Here is a 15,998-nt window from a genome sequence, read left to right on the forward strand (position 1 = left end):
GGATTTATTCAAAAAATAATCCATCCCATAACCATTCAACGATATCTTTACCGAAAATCCAAGGGTTTCTATGTTAAGATTAACATTTCGTATATTTGAACTTCAAATTACGGATATGTCTAAGCCAATCAAAAAGCAATGGGTGGTGGATTGTGCTTGCTGGACGTAGATGAACTGTTCATACATGTACTTCGAATTCACTCCAATGGTTGACACACAACCTCGACCACCAGCCAAGTACGTTGCATGGACGAAAGACCTGGAGGTTGCCCTCCTTCGTGAGGTGGCACGAATCGAACCATTCACAGCAGACCACGGCGAGCTGCTGCAGCGATGGAAGTCACAAGATAAAACGCAATCGGTTGAGTAGCAGGGGTTGCCGACTAGCAAGGAGAGCAGCAAGGAGAGCGGCACGCGGACGCATCTTTACGACTGGTTATTAAGCCAATGAACGGGGTTTAATTTGTTAGTAATGGTTTTGGCATCGAAATTGAAAATTCCGTGATTGCTAAAGGTTGTAACTTCAAAAATCCGAATCAAATTTCCCAAGTGAATTCGAACGTAGTTAATTTCGGGAATTTGATCAAATTAAAGGTTTGTTAACTGTAAAGGTCTCTAATACAGGATGAAAATCACGAACATTACTGCTGCTTGAGAGCAATTTATACACTGATATCAATTTAATTGCGAGTATTTTTAATCGTGCCATAATTATATTACTCTTCTGATATTAACGTTACACCACCACAACCTCATCAGAGGACTTCGACACTTCGATTGAACGAGTGGCCATGTTGAGCTGGCCGAGTAGCCCAGCGTCAGGAAGCAGCCAATGGCCAAGCACATCAAACGACTTCACCCGCTTGCCACCACGAGTCCCGAACCCAGGCTCTTGGCGCTTGCCATTACGGTTTCCAAGACCGTGTACGACGGCGCTGTGTGCAGCAATCACGGCCAAAAGGTGACTTCCAAAACACTTCTTGACGTCTTGAATAATGTACGAGCTTCTAGGGACACTTGCATGCGGACCAAGACTTGGATCAAGCAACCGTAGGTACGATTGCTCGAGGCGTTGAGGTGTTGATGAACAGAACTTTGCAGGAGACCCATGAGGTAAGTGGACTGTCCGTGCCTTGTGCCGTTGGAAAGAGTTGTCGACGTCTTTGATTAGTGAGCAGTCCCAACAAATCAACTCGGGACAGTTGCAAACAGGTCGGTCAGCAAAAGCAGTTCCAACGTTGAGGTTTAGTTCTGGTAAGATCCACCGACGCAAGTAGTCCTTTGATCTCATCCACTGGATAGTGGAATGGCAGGTCATCTGAGACAAGGCATCGTGCCAAAACACCCAGTCATCTTCGTGAGCCGTACCCCGCATCACTCGGTTTGATTCAGTAACGATGTGCTCGATTAGGGTGGTGACACAACAATGACCCGTCATTGCGGTGCATTTCGAGGTCCATGTTGCCAGTTGCTGCCATATCTGGATTCGTAGGGGTTGTGGGCTTGTCGGTGGTCAATCTTGGCGTCGATATATGGTCCAACGAACGCCGTGAGTGTTTGAGCATGAAATGTCAGCAGATTTCGTTGCCTGATTCCGGTTAGGTGCTGTTGTGTCTCAACCACTTCAAAACCGATCGAAACCAAAGCGTTGGAATATTCAAAGGTAAAAGGCGAAGTGGGTGACAACGAGCCACTAAAACTACCTAAACTTTCAGACCCGATAAAGTGGTCGATACATTCTACCAATACATAAGGTACTCCGACCACCAAACGTACCGACCAATGGACGGCAAGGAGCAGGCGCCACAGGTCTACTCCTTTCCGTCTCAGTAATTCGAGCCGAATACATCACTTCCCCCACGACTTACTTAACCTCGTAAGCAACGGCCATCTTCTTGATTACGGCAACTTGGCCGCCTTGCAGAACGCCTTGAACATCACGGGTACATCGGCGAAGGTGTTGTCGGCAGGCTCCCATGAATTCTCCACGTCTTGGAGCCCGCGCCACTTGATCAACAGCTCGTACATTTTGGTTGTGGGGACGTACCGCGCTTCCTCCATTGTCTCCTCCTCGAAACCTTCTGAGTTGTGGGCGACGTGGGTGAGCAGCTCGGACGTCACGTCCAAGTCACAGTCTGCGTAGAACTTCAGGCGGCTGGCGTGGACACGGCGGAAGTCGTGAGTCAGCAGATTCTCGATGTCGTACACCCAGTTGCTAGCCACCTTGGTGACGACGGCTGGGCCGCACCACTTAGTCCGCAACTTCTGGCGCAAGTGCGCCCATACGGCCTGGTAGAGGACATAGTCCCCTACTACGAACTGGGCCATCTGAACGCCCTTCTTCTTATGCTTTTCTGCAAGAGCGAATCAAATCCACTCAAAATGGATTAGCCAATAGCGTCGATTCATCGTGATTTCGATTCGACGGGCCGAAGAGACCGAAGCCCCCGTGAGGAAGCAGGGGATGGTTGGGAGCTTGGTGGCGTTGCAGTCGGCATCAGTAGGGAATATGGAGTATATGTTGTATCCATGGCGATGGTTCAAGTTGTATAATGATGTCTGGGCGGGTGTGTGTGTGTGAATTTTACTTGCGAGACCAACTTTAACAAGCGATAACGTTTGAGCTAAAACGAATTGGAACACTCAAAACATAGCCAATCAAAGTAGAGTATTCGCGCTATGTAACGCACCAATCAGATGCACTGAATTAGCAATACTAGAAAAATCCCGCCAATAAGAAGTCAAAGGGTACTATCATTTCAGACCAGAGTGGTTGGTACCTATAATTCGCAGTACTCAGCTATTTTGTTTGATTTATTTCGATGTCCAAGTGTAATATTTTCCCAAAACTCCCCAAAACACAAATGTTTAAAGTCTATACTACCAAGGCAAAGGATAACCTTTGTACAATCCATCGACGAGAGCTCCGTTAACCCAGCCCCGGTCTATATCCCCGCTTCGGAACTGTGCCATCAGAGGAACCGAGGTGTGGGATGGAGAAGTCAATGGCCTTGGCAGCCCCCCGCACAGAAGCGCAGGTTTAAGACGAAGCCTTGTGCTGGTGGAAGAGAATTGAAAAATGAGCTCGTGGCTGAGGTTTCATCGGCAGCGTCTCGTCCCATGAAGATGTGACCGTTGGTGTAGTATTTTTGTATGGTGGATTCTATACTGTACTTCGATGTTTACAATACACGAGTGATTGCAAATGCCTTACGAAGTTTCTCGAAAGTCTACATAGTTAATTCAAATGACTGAGATACATTACACTACGTACAATTACGTACACAAACGTATTGTAAAAATTCACAATACGTAAAGTAGCGCACCCTATACACTACACGATACATCGCTGATGTGTCTTCAGTTTTCGAGTAATTGCAAAAGTGCAGTCCGGGGTTTCGGAGCTTCGGGGTGGGAAGAAACTAGTGGTAAATTACTAAATTACTCGATAAATGACAAGATGCTGCTACATTTTCGAAATCTGGCGGTCTTTTTTGGAAATGATTGGATATTAAATTTGTTCAGCGGCTTTTGTGATGGCCATCCGTCACTGACAAAAATATGACTTATTTCGTTTGATTCCTAGTTTTATCTTGACTCGTCGTTAATCTCACGATACATCATGCAAACTGGTTTTACAGCCTACTATGCAAGTACACTTTACTATATAGCTGAATAACACTAAATTGTACTAGTATAGTATAAACTCACATACAGTTACTATTACTAGTATTCAACTTTGCATTACAACACATCTAATCTGGGAAATACCTGTTCTTCTAACTCTCAAATTATAGAGCATGAAAATGTTTCGTAGCCACAAACCACGTAATGTTGGATTGCATAGAAGTAGCAACAGCAGCTGTCGATACACCTTTTCAGTCGCACCCATCCCCCATTCAGCAACTTGGCGGACTGATGTCAATGCAGCGATCATTTCAACTAAGCCAGCTCTGCACGCAGATGTAGCCCGATCCAGGTCGCCATCTTTCAACGGGGTCCTGATTTTGCCAAATAGGTAACCAGACACAGGATATGCTGAGTCTGACACAACCCCATGACTGGCAAGTGTAACCGTCGGATCCAGCAACTTCAATCGCAGAGGCATACATCTGTTGACGTGGTTCGAGCTGCCAAAAAAGTTGTGACGACCCCACACAATCATCCCATCCGGCGCAAACAACAGTGTCCCCCTGACAAAGGTACGTGAAGCCATCCGTTGTAGTAAGCATTTTGAAGGTCCACGGCTGTTGGCCGTTGACACGGTAGTTTTTCCCATGTAAGAACCCACACACACCACGCACAAGAGTTTCGCCACTGACGATAACCCCCCATTGAAGCTGCTGTCGTTTGGTCGGGAATCGAATCTCGGTATTGTGCAGGAACTTGAGGCTTCAGCGAGCACCACTTCGGTCTTTTGCAGCGTTGTGTTGCCGGTGGCATGCCAAACAGTGTTATTTTATACCTTCACACGAAGTTGTGCAGAACCAACGACAACATTATATGAAATATAAAAAATAAATAATTAAACATATCGTTAATTTTTTTGCTTATATTTGTTTAACTTAGAATATTTCCAGGTAGAATTTTTATATAATTAAAACAATATTAAACTATAAAATAATTTGTTTAATGAGAAAATAATTTAAAAAACGAAAAATTTACCAATTAATCATTTTTATTTAAAACGTTATAGCAATAAACCTATTTGTGAAATTTTTAAATAAATTTCCTTCTTTTTTAAACTTTCTTTAAAAAACCACCTTTTTGTAAATTTTTGTTATAAACAAAATATATTAAATATTGAATATGTTTTATAATAAGTGAAAAATATTTATTCAAATTTATTTTTTCTAGAAAACATTTTATATAAATATATAACATCTGAAATTATTTTAAATTCCTGTATAACCTTTAAATATTAATTTAATTATAAAAATAATAGAATAGAATTTATATATTTATGTAATAAACATTTAATTTGTCTAATATAATTATTTTAAAAAAATGTATTTTAATTAAATTAATAATAATAATTTAGAATCTTCTAAAATATATTTATTATTAATTTAGAAAAAAAGATTCCCTATATATTTTACATAGAATAATTATTTTAATATTTTTTTATCTAAGCAAGAAACCAATGTTAAAATAAATTCATAGAATTGTTTTACGCTTCATGCATGTTGTTGACCTTCGTGGACTTTCCACCACTGCCGCCTAGGTTTTGCACGGGGGAGTATGTGGCGAAGAAGGCCAGCAAAGGGTCGAGTAAGACAGATGTGATGAAGTCCGATGACGCGTAGCATACATGGATGTCCAAGGAGTTGGATTTGTTGCAACGAGGGAGGACGAGATCAAGTAATGGCGCTCCTTTAGAGCCATCCGCGCCCTCAACAAAAGTAGCACTTCGTAGTCGTCGGAGTCGGAATCAGTCATCTTGCGCCAGCAACAAGAACCGCCACCACTTCATCCAGGTACTTGTACTTATTTATTGTATAGTATAAATTGAGTGAGTTACAATTTGAGTTGTGTTAATTTTAATTCTGGATGAAAATCATTGACTCACAGTCAAAAGGGTTTGCGACGGTTTTGGAAGTCTCCCAATCTCGCACTTGTGTTGTGCTAGGAAACGCTTGTAATTGCCTCCTAAGACATCGCGATTGTGAAGTACGATCGATTTGTAAAATCGTCGTGTGGGCTGACCACCCCAAGACTCCAGTGATGCAACGATTGATAGCTTTGACGAAGTGCGTTTAAGTCTCACGCGCACTTGTGCTAAATGAATAAAACCACGGAATTGCCTCAAATGAGTCCTGAAAATGACGACAAATTTGCTGTGAATAGGCCCTAATCGGTACCGTGATTTCCTGTAGGATGTCACGTTTCGTTACAGAATGTAATTATAGGGAGGTCGTTTATGCAACCCCCTCGCTTTTGCACAATTGAAACGTGCAAATCGAAGTTATATCTGCTATTCTCGGGACCAAATTGAGAGAGAGCACAGCCAAGTGAGATGGGCCGTGTCCAACAGTCTAGTTTTGCTTGATTAGGATCACATGGATGCGATTTAGTCGTCCGAGTTTTCGTCCTTGGGTTCCTGCGATGATGAAATGTCGTAAGCACCATCGCGTCCATGGTTCCTGAGATAATGGATGGATTTGGCTTACCTTGGGCTCGATGTCTTCGCCATAGTTGATGGCGTGGTCAATATGATGCAGCACCATTTCAATGCTTTCTTCATCTTGAATGTTCATCGGGACAAACGCGACCATGCTGTAGTCGTTGATCTATCACAACACACAACATCAAGATAGTGACGAGAATGGTGACGACGTACGACATTGCATACGGCGCGACTGAGGGGCTGCCACTTGTCGGTGGTGGCACTCGAGAGCGTCTCAAGCAAATACCCCGAGGACGGGTCCAGGTACTTTTCCAGCTCTTGTTCGTCCACCAAGTCGCATTTCGTGAGTACCTATTCACAAAAGGAGGTCATATATATGATCACATTTTGTGAATTGTAGGTAGAATTTTATACGTTGACGTGCGGGAGTTCGAGCTGAACCATGGCCGACAACGAGCACAGAATGCCCGAAATGAACTTGGCCGGGTCGGATATGAACAACGAGTCGATCTAATGATATATCACACGGATGAGAGACGGGTTGTTATGATATATTTGATATTGCACGAGATTGTACCAAGTAAACCCCACAAATGGAGAATCCCCACTCTTGGAGCGCCGTGCACAGATGCTTCATCACTGGCAAATGCGAATACAATTCGATTTGACCTACATGTATCGACCTGTCGATTGAAAATCGCGCAATCTTGCATGTTCAATACATACCTGGGCAATCAAAGATGAAGTAGTCGTCGTCGCTGTACTCGAGCAGCAGATCCTGCAGCCAGTCGAGGTTCTGAATCAAGTACCTGCCGTGGGATTAGAACCAAAAACAGCAAGGTGCAATGGTATATGTGTTGGCCGACGTACTCCATGCAATAGACAAGCCCACCGTTGGGACCGTACCCCAGTTCTTCCATCACGTCTTCGAGGGAGATCAAATCGCGAATGTCTATGCAGCATCACCCGAATCAACATATGAATCTACGCCTTTCACATGCATGAACACACCGAACGCGACAGGGTACTCAAAGTGGTCCGCCGCTGGGTCCAGGTTGACCACATACGTCAATCGCCCACTCGCGGCGCAAAACTCGTGCATGTTCTTGCAGTACGTGGACTATCAACGACGACACTCCATTAGATCAACTTCGCAGGTAGCTTCATGCAAGTCGACTCGTACCTTTCCTGTCCCAGCAGGGCCCATGACGATCTGGCAGCTTCGCATGGCGATGGATTGATTGTTTGTTGCCGCTTCAAGATGGTGATGTTGGTGGAAGCGAGATCGCACTTTCATGGAGGTTTCATTAAGTGCGGTTAGTCTCGATTAAGTTCGTCTGCAACCCCGATAAGTCACCCTTACTATTAATAGTACGTACTTATTAATACCAGTAACGTTACTACAGTAGTAACATCGTTTTTTCGGGGAGCTGCAAGGACTAACTGTAAAGTTACATGCACATTCTGAGGCCACCACATGTATGTTAACGTTTGCACCCCCATGTACCTGTACATCCCGTCGTTGTCATGGCTCTATGATCCTTCTCGGATCAGTATCATCAAAAGGTTTTGTACTCGTCGTCCTCAATCTCAATCCCCTAAATATAGGAGTGGAGGATTATTTGGCGGCGTTTGATTGGCTCATTGGGTTTCCTCTCCCTGGGTATTTCGACCAGCACCGTGCTTTTTCTAAACATCCAAATTCGAATACTATATCCAAGGTAATAAAATAAAATGTTTGATTTTGTGAACGAAACCACCGACCAGAGTCCTTGCGGTACTGTGATTTCGCCGACGGGTTAGTGTGAAATCAGCATCCATCGTCGACGACGAAAGCAAGGATGGCCGCCTCTGTGGATCAAAAGAAGGTAGATGAGAAGCACATCAAGGAGATCCGAGACTTCCAAAAGACCTCCACGGCCAACCGCCGCTGTTTTGACTGCAATGAAATGGTACAGCGCAAGCCCATATGATGATGATCTGCGCGATCGATGACCTCATGCGCGTTCCCCGTAGGGCCCACAATACATTTGCCTTGACTTCAACACGTTTATCTGCACGGCATGCAGTGGCCTCCAGTACGTTCCTTTGTTCGTGGGTCCTTCGTCATGTCCATACTCATGGTATCTCATTAGCCGCGAATTCTCCCACCGCATCAAGTCCATTTCCATGTCAACGTTCACGGACACGGAGGTGAAAAACATTGTCAAGTTTGGCGGCAACGAGGTCTCTATAATATCTCATTCCACGTGGCAACTCTCCACTCTAATCCATGTCATCCACAGGCCGCGCATAAGTTTTGGCTCGCGCGCTTCGACGTCAATTCGCAACCGAGTTCCAACTTGAACTCCCGCGATCGCATCCGCAACTTCATTCGCGACGTCTACGTCGATCGACGGTACACACCGACACCCAAAATCCTCATGACATGCCATCTTCTCCAGATGGGTATTCGAAGAACCCAAGCCCAAGGCCGAACCTGTGAAGGCCGAGGTCAAGAAACCGAGCCCGCTTTTAGCGACTGCCGCCGCCCCCATCGACTTTAATCCGTTCCAGATCGCTCCACCCGCGTCGGCGACTCCTTCGCCAGCGGTCGCCTTTGGAGACTTTTCATCTTTCGACAAGCAACAACAACCAGCTGCCTCGGCGGTGGATTTCGCCGACTTTTCCGCTTTCGACGCCCACCAAGCATCATCCGCTCAAGCAGTTGGCTTTGCAGACTTTGACTCGTTCAACTCGAGCTCGTCCATCGATTTCTTCACGTCGCCCACAGCAGCAGCAGCAGCCGCGGCGTCGTTGTCTTCTCGATCGGCGCCGCCTGCCTTCGAGCCCTTTGGAGGTATCCTTGTCATGCTTGCTTCCACGAGCATGGCATGAATGAACCACGTCATGATAAGTGTATGTGTAGAGCCATTGCAGGCCACGCCAAGCGTCGATCCGTTCTTCGCCGCCCCATTTGGTTCCCCGCCGCCAGCTATGCACAAACCAGTTGCATCAGATAATATATTTGCCGACTTTGACGCAGCTACGACTATACACGACCCATTCCAGGCATTTACGTCGCCGTCCCCATCATCCTCTGCTTCGTTCCCCTCGTCATCTGTACAGCCAGCTACAGCCTCGACAACATCCAAAGCTCCCCCACTAGACGACCCGTTTGCTTCGTTCGAAGCGCCGATTCAACCAAAGCCAAGCAATAAACCCACCGACAACTCGACCAACCTGGACCCGTTCAACGCGTTCGACACACTCACCCCCCTCACGTCACTTCAACCCCCCACGACGACCCCCGCTCTTGCGCTGGATCTGTGGGGCCAGCCGCCGCCGCCGTCGTCGTCCAAGTCGCAGCCACATGGTCATGCTCTTGGTGGCATCTACCATGGCTTAAAACCACCCACGACCCCCTTTGACTCGACAAACTACTCGACGAATCAAGGCAGCAGCAACCCTGCGTTTTCTAGCAACGTGTCGTCGTTTGTAAACAAGGTACATAACACCACCAGCGTGTCGTACATCGTCACAGGCGACCCGAGTAGGAACAGAAAGCGCTGGCGGTGGACCCATTTGCATCGCTGGACATTGGCATCAAGCGCAGCAGCGCCGCCACGACCACCCATGCGACACCGTTCCACGGACAGCCGACGTCTTCGTTTAGCCACCACGTACGACCGTGATGATGTGGATCATTCGCTTGCTTGAGGACTTTAGAAGGGATATATATGAATCATTGTTGTGGTTGTAGTTTCAGTCCAACTCGACGGGGGTACCTGTGAACCAACAGCATACGAATCCGTACTACTCGACCAACCAACCAACTGTGGCATACCATCCAAACAACATTGTCGTGGCCCCAGTGTAAGCTTTCTCCGAGATGTGGCTACATGTCTAATATCTGATCGTCGTAGAACTCAAAAACCAGCGTCGAGCAACCCATTCGATATGTTTTAACACGAACAATGCACAATCATCTATCTTTGTCGCGTGGAGTCGTTTTGTTTGAACGGCGGAAACCGTACAGCTTGATGGTGGCGGTCGTGATGGGATTCGTGGCAGGGTTGCGAGGGTACAACTGAGTAAAGACCAAACGCAGGGGGACATGGAACGTGGAACCGATGGTCGAGAATGCATAGAACAGAGACAGGAGCTTTCGCATTAGCTAACGGCCACGGATGGTGTCGACGCGAACAGGTCACCGTCACGAAAGGATGGGGATTTTGTCATGGCATGGATGTTCCATGCAATGTCCATGTCTGTTTTCGAAGGAGTCGATGATGGTTTTGACAACGTCGAGACTTCGTCTTCAGGAATGGCGTACAGAGGGAACCGCCGTGGGGCCAGGCGAAGCGTCCTGTCGTTGAGGCTGATGTTGGCCGGTCGACTGCGACGATAGGAGCGGCGTTGTTTCGCGGGTTGCGCACTCGCAGACAGGCGACACGGTCGACTGGTGCGTGCTTTGACCAGCCTTGCGCTTCTGGTATGGGTGCTGCTGGTGGTGGTCAATGCAGCAAGGCCGACGACCATGATTCCCGCGGCGATGGCAAGCGGGCCGAAGCGTTCGAGCATGTTAGTTGTAGTGAGCGAATTGGTAACTGAACGAAATAAGCTGGACGTGACAAACCAGAGTTGATCGTTTCAAAGCAGCCAATCAAATACCAGCAAGTATAGTTCTAGCCAATCCACGACGAGGAATGAATAAAACGGCCAATCATAAGACGCTGAGATCTCACCACATCCTCTGTACTTCAACATGAATATACTTGACACAGCGATGACGTAGGCCAGGAACGTGCCAAACTAGACAAGCATGTGTGGATGGATGATGACGACCCCAATGCTCTTTATGTACACTGACTTCCTACTCCGGTGCTGCGGTAGACCTGTTCTATGCGCTGCAGCACGACGTCGTGCATGGCATCGAGGGTTCCATGCAGCGAGTGGATATCCACGGGCACTTCAATGAACGGCGCCGAGTCCTTCTTCAGGTACGTCTGCACCACCTGCAGGCTTTTGAAGCAGTTGGCGGCCTTCTCGAGCTTGTACCGCGGATCGGGCGACGATTCAATGAACGACTTGTGGTCTTCGGGGTCGATCGTGAGCAGGAACGGAATGACGATGCCTCCAGACGGGACAGTGTGGCCGACTTCGGCTTGGTACAGCCGCGGGTCGATGTGGAGGCCTTCGATGATTAGCGACTTGCCTTCCTTTAAGCACTTGTCGATGTCGCTGTTCACCCCCTTACGAACGATGGAACAGTCTTCCGTGTACTGCGCCAACAGCGCTTCGTCTGACGCAAACACGGTGTCCGACAAGGATGTTTCCGACTTTCTAGACGCACATGATCAACGAAACGAGTGAATATGCTTACAACTTACCCCGAGAAGTTGCACATAAGCTCGAAGATGAGGTCTGTCTGCAACACACTCGACAAGTTGAGCCGATCCGCCAGCTATGCATCGTCATCACTAATATGCCAGCAACTAATAGGTTCATGTACATACATGTTACCTTGGTGGCCAGCGTGGATTTGCCAAGGCACGACGTGCCGGCCAAGATGATCAAGAGCGGCGTGCGATTCCGGTGAAACGAACTCATCATGCGGTAGCACTCGACGTGCGACTCACCATACCCATAAACCAACATGGTCTTGTACAGGAAGTTCTCAAACTGCTCTTGCTCGATGTCCGTGAGGGCCAAGTCCACAAGAGTCTAATGCGCATGTAGTTCCACGCATGCATTTGACAAATCCATACCTTTTTCAGCTCGAGGGAGATTGTCACGGCATCCCGTGAGTTGATTTTCGTCGACACGAGCGCGCGAGAGACCAAGTAGCGCGATAGCACGTAGAAGTGGTCCCCCACCCATACACGCACCTTGACAAAGTCGTACTTGGATTGGTTCCTCGTTTCGTTCGCCGGAACTGCCGCCGCCGCAGATTCATTCGCTGCAGCCTCTGTTGGATCTGTACTGCTCGTGGTGATGGACGGCGGCCTCCTGGGTGGTAAACCAGATGATCTCGAGCCAGAATCATCAGCTGGGGACATCACCGATGGCGCAGAGGGAGGCGACAAGAGCGAGTGATCCGCCGATGGCGCTGGCAGTGTTGTTGTCATCTTCGTGTCAAATATACGTATAGATTTGGACGGATCAAATGTCACTCGAATTTAGGTTTCAGCGATTTGAATAGAATAAATGAATCATTTTCAAGAAAAATAAATGCTAGGAATACTCTGGAGTACTTCGAAACTACACGGACGAGATATTACTTTATTCAAGTATAAATATCGACATTCGCCGACTAAAAAAACCGTTTCGTCGGATACTTGCGCCAAAAATTGACCGATTTTCACCGACGACCGATAGGCGCTCGGTTCGATTTACAACACACCGCCTTCCTTGCATGTTGCCCATAACTTACCGGATCCCTCGGGACTCACAGTACCGGTAGCACGCAGGTCCAACGACGACTTTAAAGAAGAGTATCAAGAGCAAAAACGAACACGGGGGTATGAGTTGCATGAATTATCTTCCGATTCCCTGCTTGGCCCGACGTCGCCTGGTCATGGCCGTCAAGTCAACCCGTTCAAGACACGAGCGATTCTCGATGGCAAGTGACGGATTCTACTCCGTGGAGTTCTCGCCGTCGTTGGCTGGCCTTGTCACCGTGACATGCTTCCGCTTCGACGTGCTGCAAATCGCACCGCATCTCACACATATCCCCACGACGTGTATGCTGCATTGGCCGCAACACTGGATGCGTGGTTGGCTGAATTCGAGTTGACGCGGCTGTTGTTCGACTCCCTCGAGGACATGCATGCCATCTTGCTCCTCCATGCTGCGTATTCGGGTTGCGTGGACGTCGTGGAGTATGCGCTCAACGTCCGCGTTGTGACTCCTGCCATGACGATGTTGTTGGTCGACGTAGCAGCGTGGAATAACCAATGCCTTGTGCTTGACTTCCTTAAGAAACACCCACATGCCACGAGTGTTTGCATCGTTTTGAACCGGAGGCCATTAAATTTAACATTCTTCCATCACCTCCTAATTTTAACTTTACTGAGTGTTACAATAATACGCCTGCCTCTATTGATAGTCCACATGGACACTTGTTATATGGAACAACCAGCCTCGTTCCAATGGGAAGTGTAGTAACTCGACCGCTTGAGTCATGCAAGCGCTGCACAATGATGTCAACTCCGACACATATTAACTAATCTCCCCAATAATATGTAAGAAATCACGACACATTTGCCTCCAAGGGTCTATGCATAACTTCACCTTGGTTATGCGTGTTCCACCACTCAAATAGTGTCAAGTTCGTGTGAATTGCAATCACAACGACACCTTTTTCATGAGGAAGACGCCGCCAGTGCCCAATTTGAATTGATCGGGGGACGAGGCCACTTCCCACACACCCCACATCTTGTCCGCGTGCATCGACGACCAATATCCTATGTGCGCAATCGGCAATGGCCCATATGGCCTGCCTCGGTTGTCAAATGCAATGTGAAATTCGCAGTTGTGGATGCCTGGTCGAGAGTGCATTTGCCCGTGGAGCGTTAACGACGCTTGTGGCTTGGCCGTGGACCCCGTGCCTTGCATGGTGTCGCCGCGCTTGGACAAGGTCAAGTCTACGGTGGTGGTATCGAGGTACGCCCTGCCACTGCCATGGCGATACATAATGTGCCACTTGGATGTGGATCCTTGAGGTTGCTGAAAGCACAAGTCGTTGTCGATGGTGAGATGCGATGGTTTGGATGAAATGTAACCTTCCCAAATGTCCACAACGTGGCAAAGCACTTGGTCGTTATGGAACGCCAGGTTCAAGAGCACCCTGGCTGCATGTTTCGTGGGCCCGGGACCACTTTCGCACACTTGAGGGGACAACAGCATGTCCCTAAGAGCACGATCTCCTCGACTTTGCTCCACGAGTTGGCGCATTTGAAGCTTCAGGTTGTCAGCGTTGTCGTTCCCAAGACACGAGGAAATATGTGGATTGTCTTGAATGCAAATGAGATTTGCCAACGCCCCGCACACCAAATCGCAAATGCCCATAATGTTTGAGCTCAGGAGTCGAAGCAAGCACTTGATGACGTGAAGGTCCAGCAATTGCCTCCGACTGCCAACATCGCGGCCGTTCGCTGTCAACTCGACCATGGATAAAAGCTGGTGCTGGATGCGCTCTTTGATGTCTCGGTTGATGTAGCCCAAGCTGAATGCATTTTGTTGCTGTACATACGTGCACAGCGCCGTCGAGTCGTCCAGAGCGTAGTACAGTCGAGCGCACACGTGCCACCACCCAGCGCTGTGTTGGTCTCCAGAACGTAATCGAAAGCGCTCCAACGCCACCAATTCCCACAACTAGCATGCATCATCATCTTGATTCAACAAGAATACTAATGCAAGTATTCTGTAACGTTACCTCGTCTCGCTTGGAATCGATGGCAACGCGAGTACTGGTTTGCATCAAGTGCAGTTGGTCGCATCGGTCCAAACAGCTAAATAGTCGGCCAGCAAACCCCGATGGCATCGCGCTCCATACCTCATCAAAGGACCCCCCGCGACTTTGGTGTTCCCGCCATTGACACTCCGCTTGGTTCGACATACCAGCGCAGAAAATTCTGAACCGTCGCGTTATGAAAAGGTTTCATTGGCTAAAGTGGTCCAATCAAAACGTTTATTGTTCTGTCTAAACCAATCAGCTACAAGAGAGCAATATCCCCACTTAACAATAAATATTGCACATGATCGAAATTGAGGGCATCGGCGAAGAAGTCATCGTGGCGGCCATCGTCTTTGTCGTTAGCACTGCATGCATGGGACTCCTTGCGTTCCACGTATACATGCCATCTCAAGTGAAAGCTACGGCCAAGACCCCGGTGGCCACTGCCCCCACTCGTCCGCGTGAGACCCAGCCGACATGCCCGATATGCCTCTCGGACGTCCAGCTCGCCTGCGAAACAAACTGCGGGCATTCATTTTGCACCTCATGTCTCACGAGCTACTTTGCCTCACGTCGTGTGGCTTATCCGTGCCCGTGCTGCCGGCAACACGTACGTGAAGGCTTCTTCTTTCCGATCGACTTATCGTCCACCATACTGTTAGATCCACTTGGTGCACACGTTCTATTCACCCGATGAAATGTCATCCCAGGAAGGACACGCATGTTTGCTCAAGCTGGACCAGTTCAACTTGCGCGCACGCCGACAGGTACGAACGATGTCGCATCCATTTTCTCGTCCTCTTCACCCAAGCGTAGGCGGCATCCTTCGTGCAACAATTGACAGACTTGCCCACCTTATTGAGCTGGGCGGGAAGGGCGCGGTCTCAGTCGTCCCTGACTCTGTGGAGCCCCATGCGAATGGCATGTTGCGTGGTGACTCTGCTGTACATCGTCAGTCCGGTGGACGTGATCCCCGAAGCCGCGTTTGGGTTGTTCGGTTATATGGACGACCTGTTTCTCGTCCTTGTAATTCTGCTCGGAATTGCCAGCGCCATTCGAGACGACATCGTTCACCAAGCATCAACCCGTGGCCATCGCGAGGTGGTGCCGCCGTTGCCCATTCCATCGAGCGAGTAGAGTAGTATTTTAGTTGATTAGCTGCTAATTCGTTCCCATGCACTTTGTTATTTTGTTATACGAAAAGTGCTGCTTCGTTTGACCTTCAGGTGTTGCTGGAGCATGTGGCACTACCAAAAAAGGTATTATATCAAGTCATCTCGTTGCGTGCGTTCTATGTGCCACGAAATGTAAGTACGGTCTTACCTTAAGGCGTACACTGGTTTCGTGCCCATCAGGATGGACTCGTGACTCGCGCCGTAGGGTGTAGCCTACTGTAGGTTCCGGTCCTGAACGAGGTAACGTTGGAACTAA

General features: G+C 48.2%; 8 protein-coding genes across 9 annotated transcripts; 4 read left to right on the forward strand and 4 right to left on the reverse strand.

Moving 5' to 3' along the window:
* Positions 1-832: 832 nt before the first annotated feature.
* Positions 833-1,322, forward strand: H257_11535 (hypothetical protein; the record flags this gene model as incomplete). The annotated part of the gene is made up of 4 exons (XM_009838511.1): positions 833-961; positions 1,012-1,113; positions 1,179-1,254; positions 1,303-1,322. The coding sequence occupies 4 exons, from the start codon at positions 833-835 to the stop codon at positions 1,320-1,322; spliced, it is 327 nt and encodes a 108-aa protein (XP_009836813.1).
* Positions 1,323-1,899: 577 nt separating this feature from the next.
* Positions 1,900-2,328, reverse strand: H257_11536 (hypothetical protein; the record flags this gene model as incomplete). The annotated part of the gene is made up of 1 exon (XM_009838512.1): positions 1,900-2,328. One exon carries the CDS (start codon positions 2,326-2,328, stop codon positions 1,900-1,902), a length of 429 nt encoding a protein of 142 aa, XP_009836814.1.
* A 3,540-nt stretch (positions 2,329-5,868) lies between these two features.
* H257_11537 lies at positions 5,869-7,411 on the reverse strand. 2 transcript variants are annotated; one of them, XM_009838513.1, is made up of 9 exons: positions 7,311-7,411; positions 7,139-7,247; positions 6,998-7,079; positions 6,854-6,936; positions 6,705-6,796; positions 6,542-6,637; positions 6,353-6,478; positions 6,171-6,290; positions 5,869-6,100 (listed from the first exon to the last, which is right to left on the reverse strand). In XM_009838513.1, the coding sequence occupies exons 1-9, from the start codon at positions 7,353-7,355 to the stop codon at positions 6,071-6,073; spliced, it is 783 nt and encodes a 260-aa protein (XP_009836815.1). In that variant the 5' UTR covers positions 7,356-7,411; the 3' UTR covers positions 5,869-6,070. The 2 variants fall into 2 exon arrangements, with proteins under 2 accessions (XP_009836815.1, XP_009836816.1); XM_009838514.1 differs by having other exon boundaries at positions 6,341-6,478.
* A 474-nt stretch (positions 7,412-7,885) lies between these two features.
* H257_11538 (hypothetical protein) lies at positions 7,886-10,737 on the forward strand. Its single transcript, XM_009838515.1, has 9 exons — positions 7,886-8,079; positions 8,144-8,205; positions 8,263-8,353; positions 8,413-8,525; positions 8,572-8,966; positions 9,036-9,613; positions 9,664-9,789; positions 9,870-9,982; positions 10,033-10,737. The coding sequence occupies exons 1-9, from the start codon at positions 7,969-7,971 to the stop codon at positions 10,073-10,075; spliced, it is 1,632 nt and encodes a 543-aa protein (XP_009836817.1). The 5' UTR covers positions 7,886-7,968; the 3' UTR covers positions 10,076-10,737.
* On the reverse strand, positions 10,044-12,237 carry H257_11539 (hypothetical protein; the record flags this gene model as incomplete). Its single annotated transcript, XM_009838516.1, has 6 exons — positions 10,044-10,716; positions 10,885-10,921; positions 10,987-11,452; positions 11,500-11,573; positions 11,633-11,833; positions 11,878-12,237. The coding sequence occupies 6 exons, from the start codon at positions 12,235-12,237 to the stop codon at positions 10,280-10,282; spliced, it is 1,575 nt and encodes a 524-aa protein (XP_009836818.1). The 3' UTR covers positions 10,044-10,279.
* Positions 12,238-12,793: 556 nt separating this feature from the next.
* H257_11540 (hypothetical protein) lies at positions 12,794-13,062 on the forward strand (the record flags this gene model as incomplete). Its single annotated transcript, XM_009838517.1, has 2 exons — positions 12,794-12,990; positions 13,050-13,062. The coding sequence occupies 2 exons, from the start codon at positions 12,794-12,796 to the stop codon at positions 13,060-13,062; spliced, it is 210 nt and encodes a 69-aa protein (XP_009836819.1).
* Positions 13,063-13,315: 253 nt separating this feature from the next.
* H257_11541 (hypothetical protein) lies at positions 13,316-14,727 on the reverse strand. The gene is made up of 2 exons (XM_009838518.1): positions 14,547-14,727; positions 13,316-14,485 (listed from the first exon to the last, which is right to left on the reverse strand). Exons 1-2 carry the CDS (start codon positions 14,652-14,654, stop codon positions 13,457-13,459), a joined length of 1,137 nt encoding a protein of 378 aa, XP_009836820.1. The 5' UTR covers positions 14,655-14,727; the 3' UTR covers positions 13,316-13,456.
* A 141-nt stretch (positions 14,728-14,868) lies between these two features.
* Positions 14,869-15,704, forward strand: H257_11542 (hypothetical protein; the record flags this gene model as incomplete). The annotated part of the gene is made up of 3 exons (XM_009838519.1): positions 14,869-15,177; positions 15,230-15,334; positions 15,384-15,704. The coding sequence occupies 3 exons, from the start codon at positions 14,869-14,871 to the stop codon at positions 15,702-15,704; spliced, it is 735 nt and encodes a 244-aa protein (XP_009836821.1).
* Positions 15,705-15,998: the final 294 nt, after the last annotated feature.

This window comes from Aphanomyces astaci (genome assembly GCF_000520075.1).
Source record: "Aphanomyces astaci strain APO3 unplaced genomic scaffold supercont1.34, whole genome shotgun sequence".
Taxonomy (NCBI): Eukaryota; Oomycota; class Saprolegniomycetes; order Saprolegniales; family Verrucalvaceae; genus Aphanomyces; species Aphanomyces astaci.

Excerpts from the sequence above, each read along its gene's own strand:
- H257_11538 (XM_009838515.1), top strand. The coding sequence starts at position 7,969 with ATGGCCGCCTCTGTGGATCAAAAGAAGGTAGATGAGAAGCACATCAAG. Across the intron at positions 8,354-8,412 it reads TCAAGTTTGGCGGCAACGAG|GCCGCGCATAAGTTTTGGCT; the intron begins GTCTCTATAATA and ends TGTCATCCACAG. Across the intron at positions 8,967-9,035 it reads TGCCTTCGAGCCCTTTGGAG|AGCCATTGCAGGCCACGCCA; the intron begins GTATCCTTGTCA and ends GTGTATGTGTAG.
- H257_11537 (XM_009838514.1), bottom strand. The coding sequence starts at position 7,355 with ATGCGAAGCTGCCAGATCGTCATGGGCCCTGCTGGGACAGGAAAG. Across the intron at positions 7,080-7,138 it reads TGAGTACCCTGTCGCGTTCG|ACATTCGCGATTTGATCTCC; the intron begins GTGTGTTCATGC and ends GATGCTGCATAG. Across the intron at positions 6,937-6,997 it reads GGGCTTGTCTATTGCATGGA|GTACTTGATTCAGAACCTCG; the intron begins GTACGTCGGCCA and ends ATCCCACGGCAG.
- H257_11541 (XM_009838518.1), bottom strand. The coding sequence starts at position 14,654 with ATGCCATCGGGGTTTGCTGGCCGACTATTTAGCTGTTTGGACCGATGC. Across the intron at positions 14,486-14,546 it reads TCGATTCCAAGCGAGACGAG|TTGTGGGAATTGGTGGCGTT; the intron begins GTAACGTTACAG and ends GATGCATGCTAG.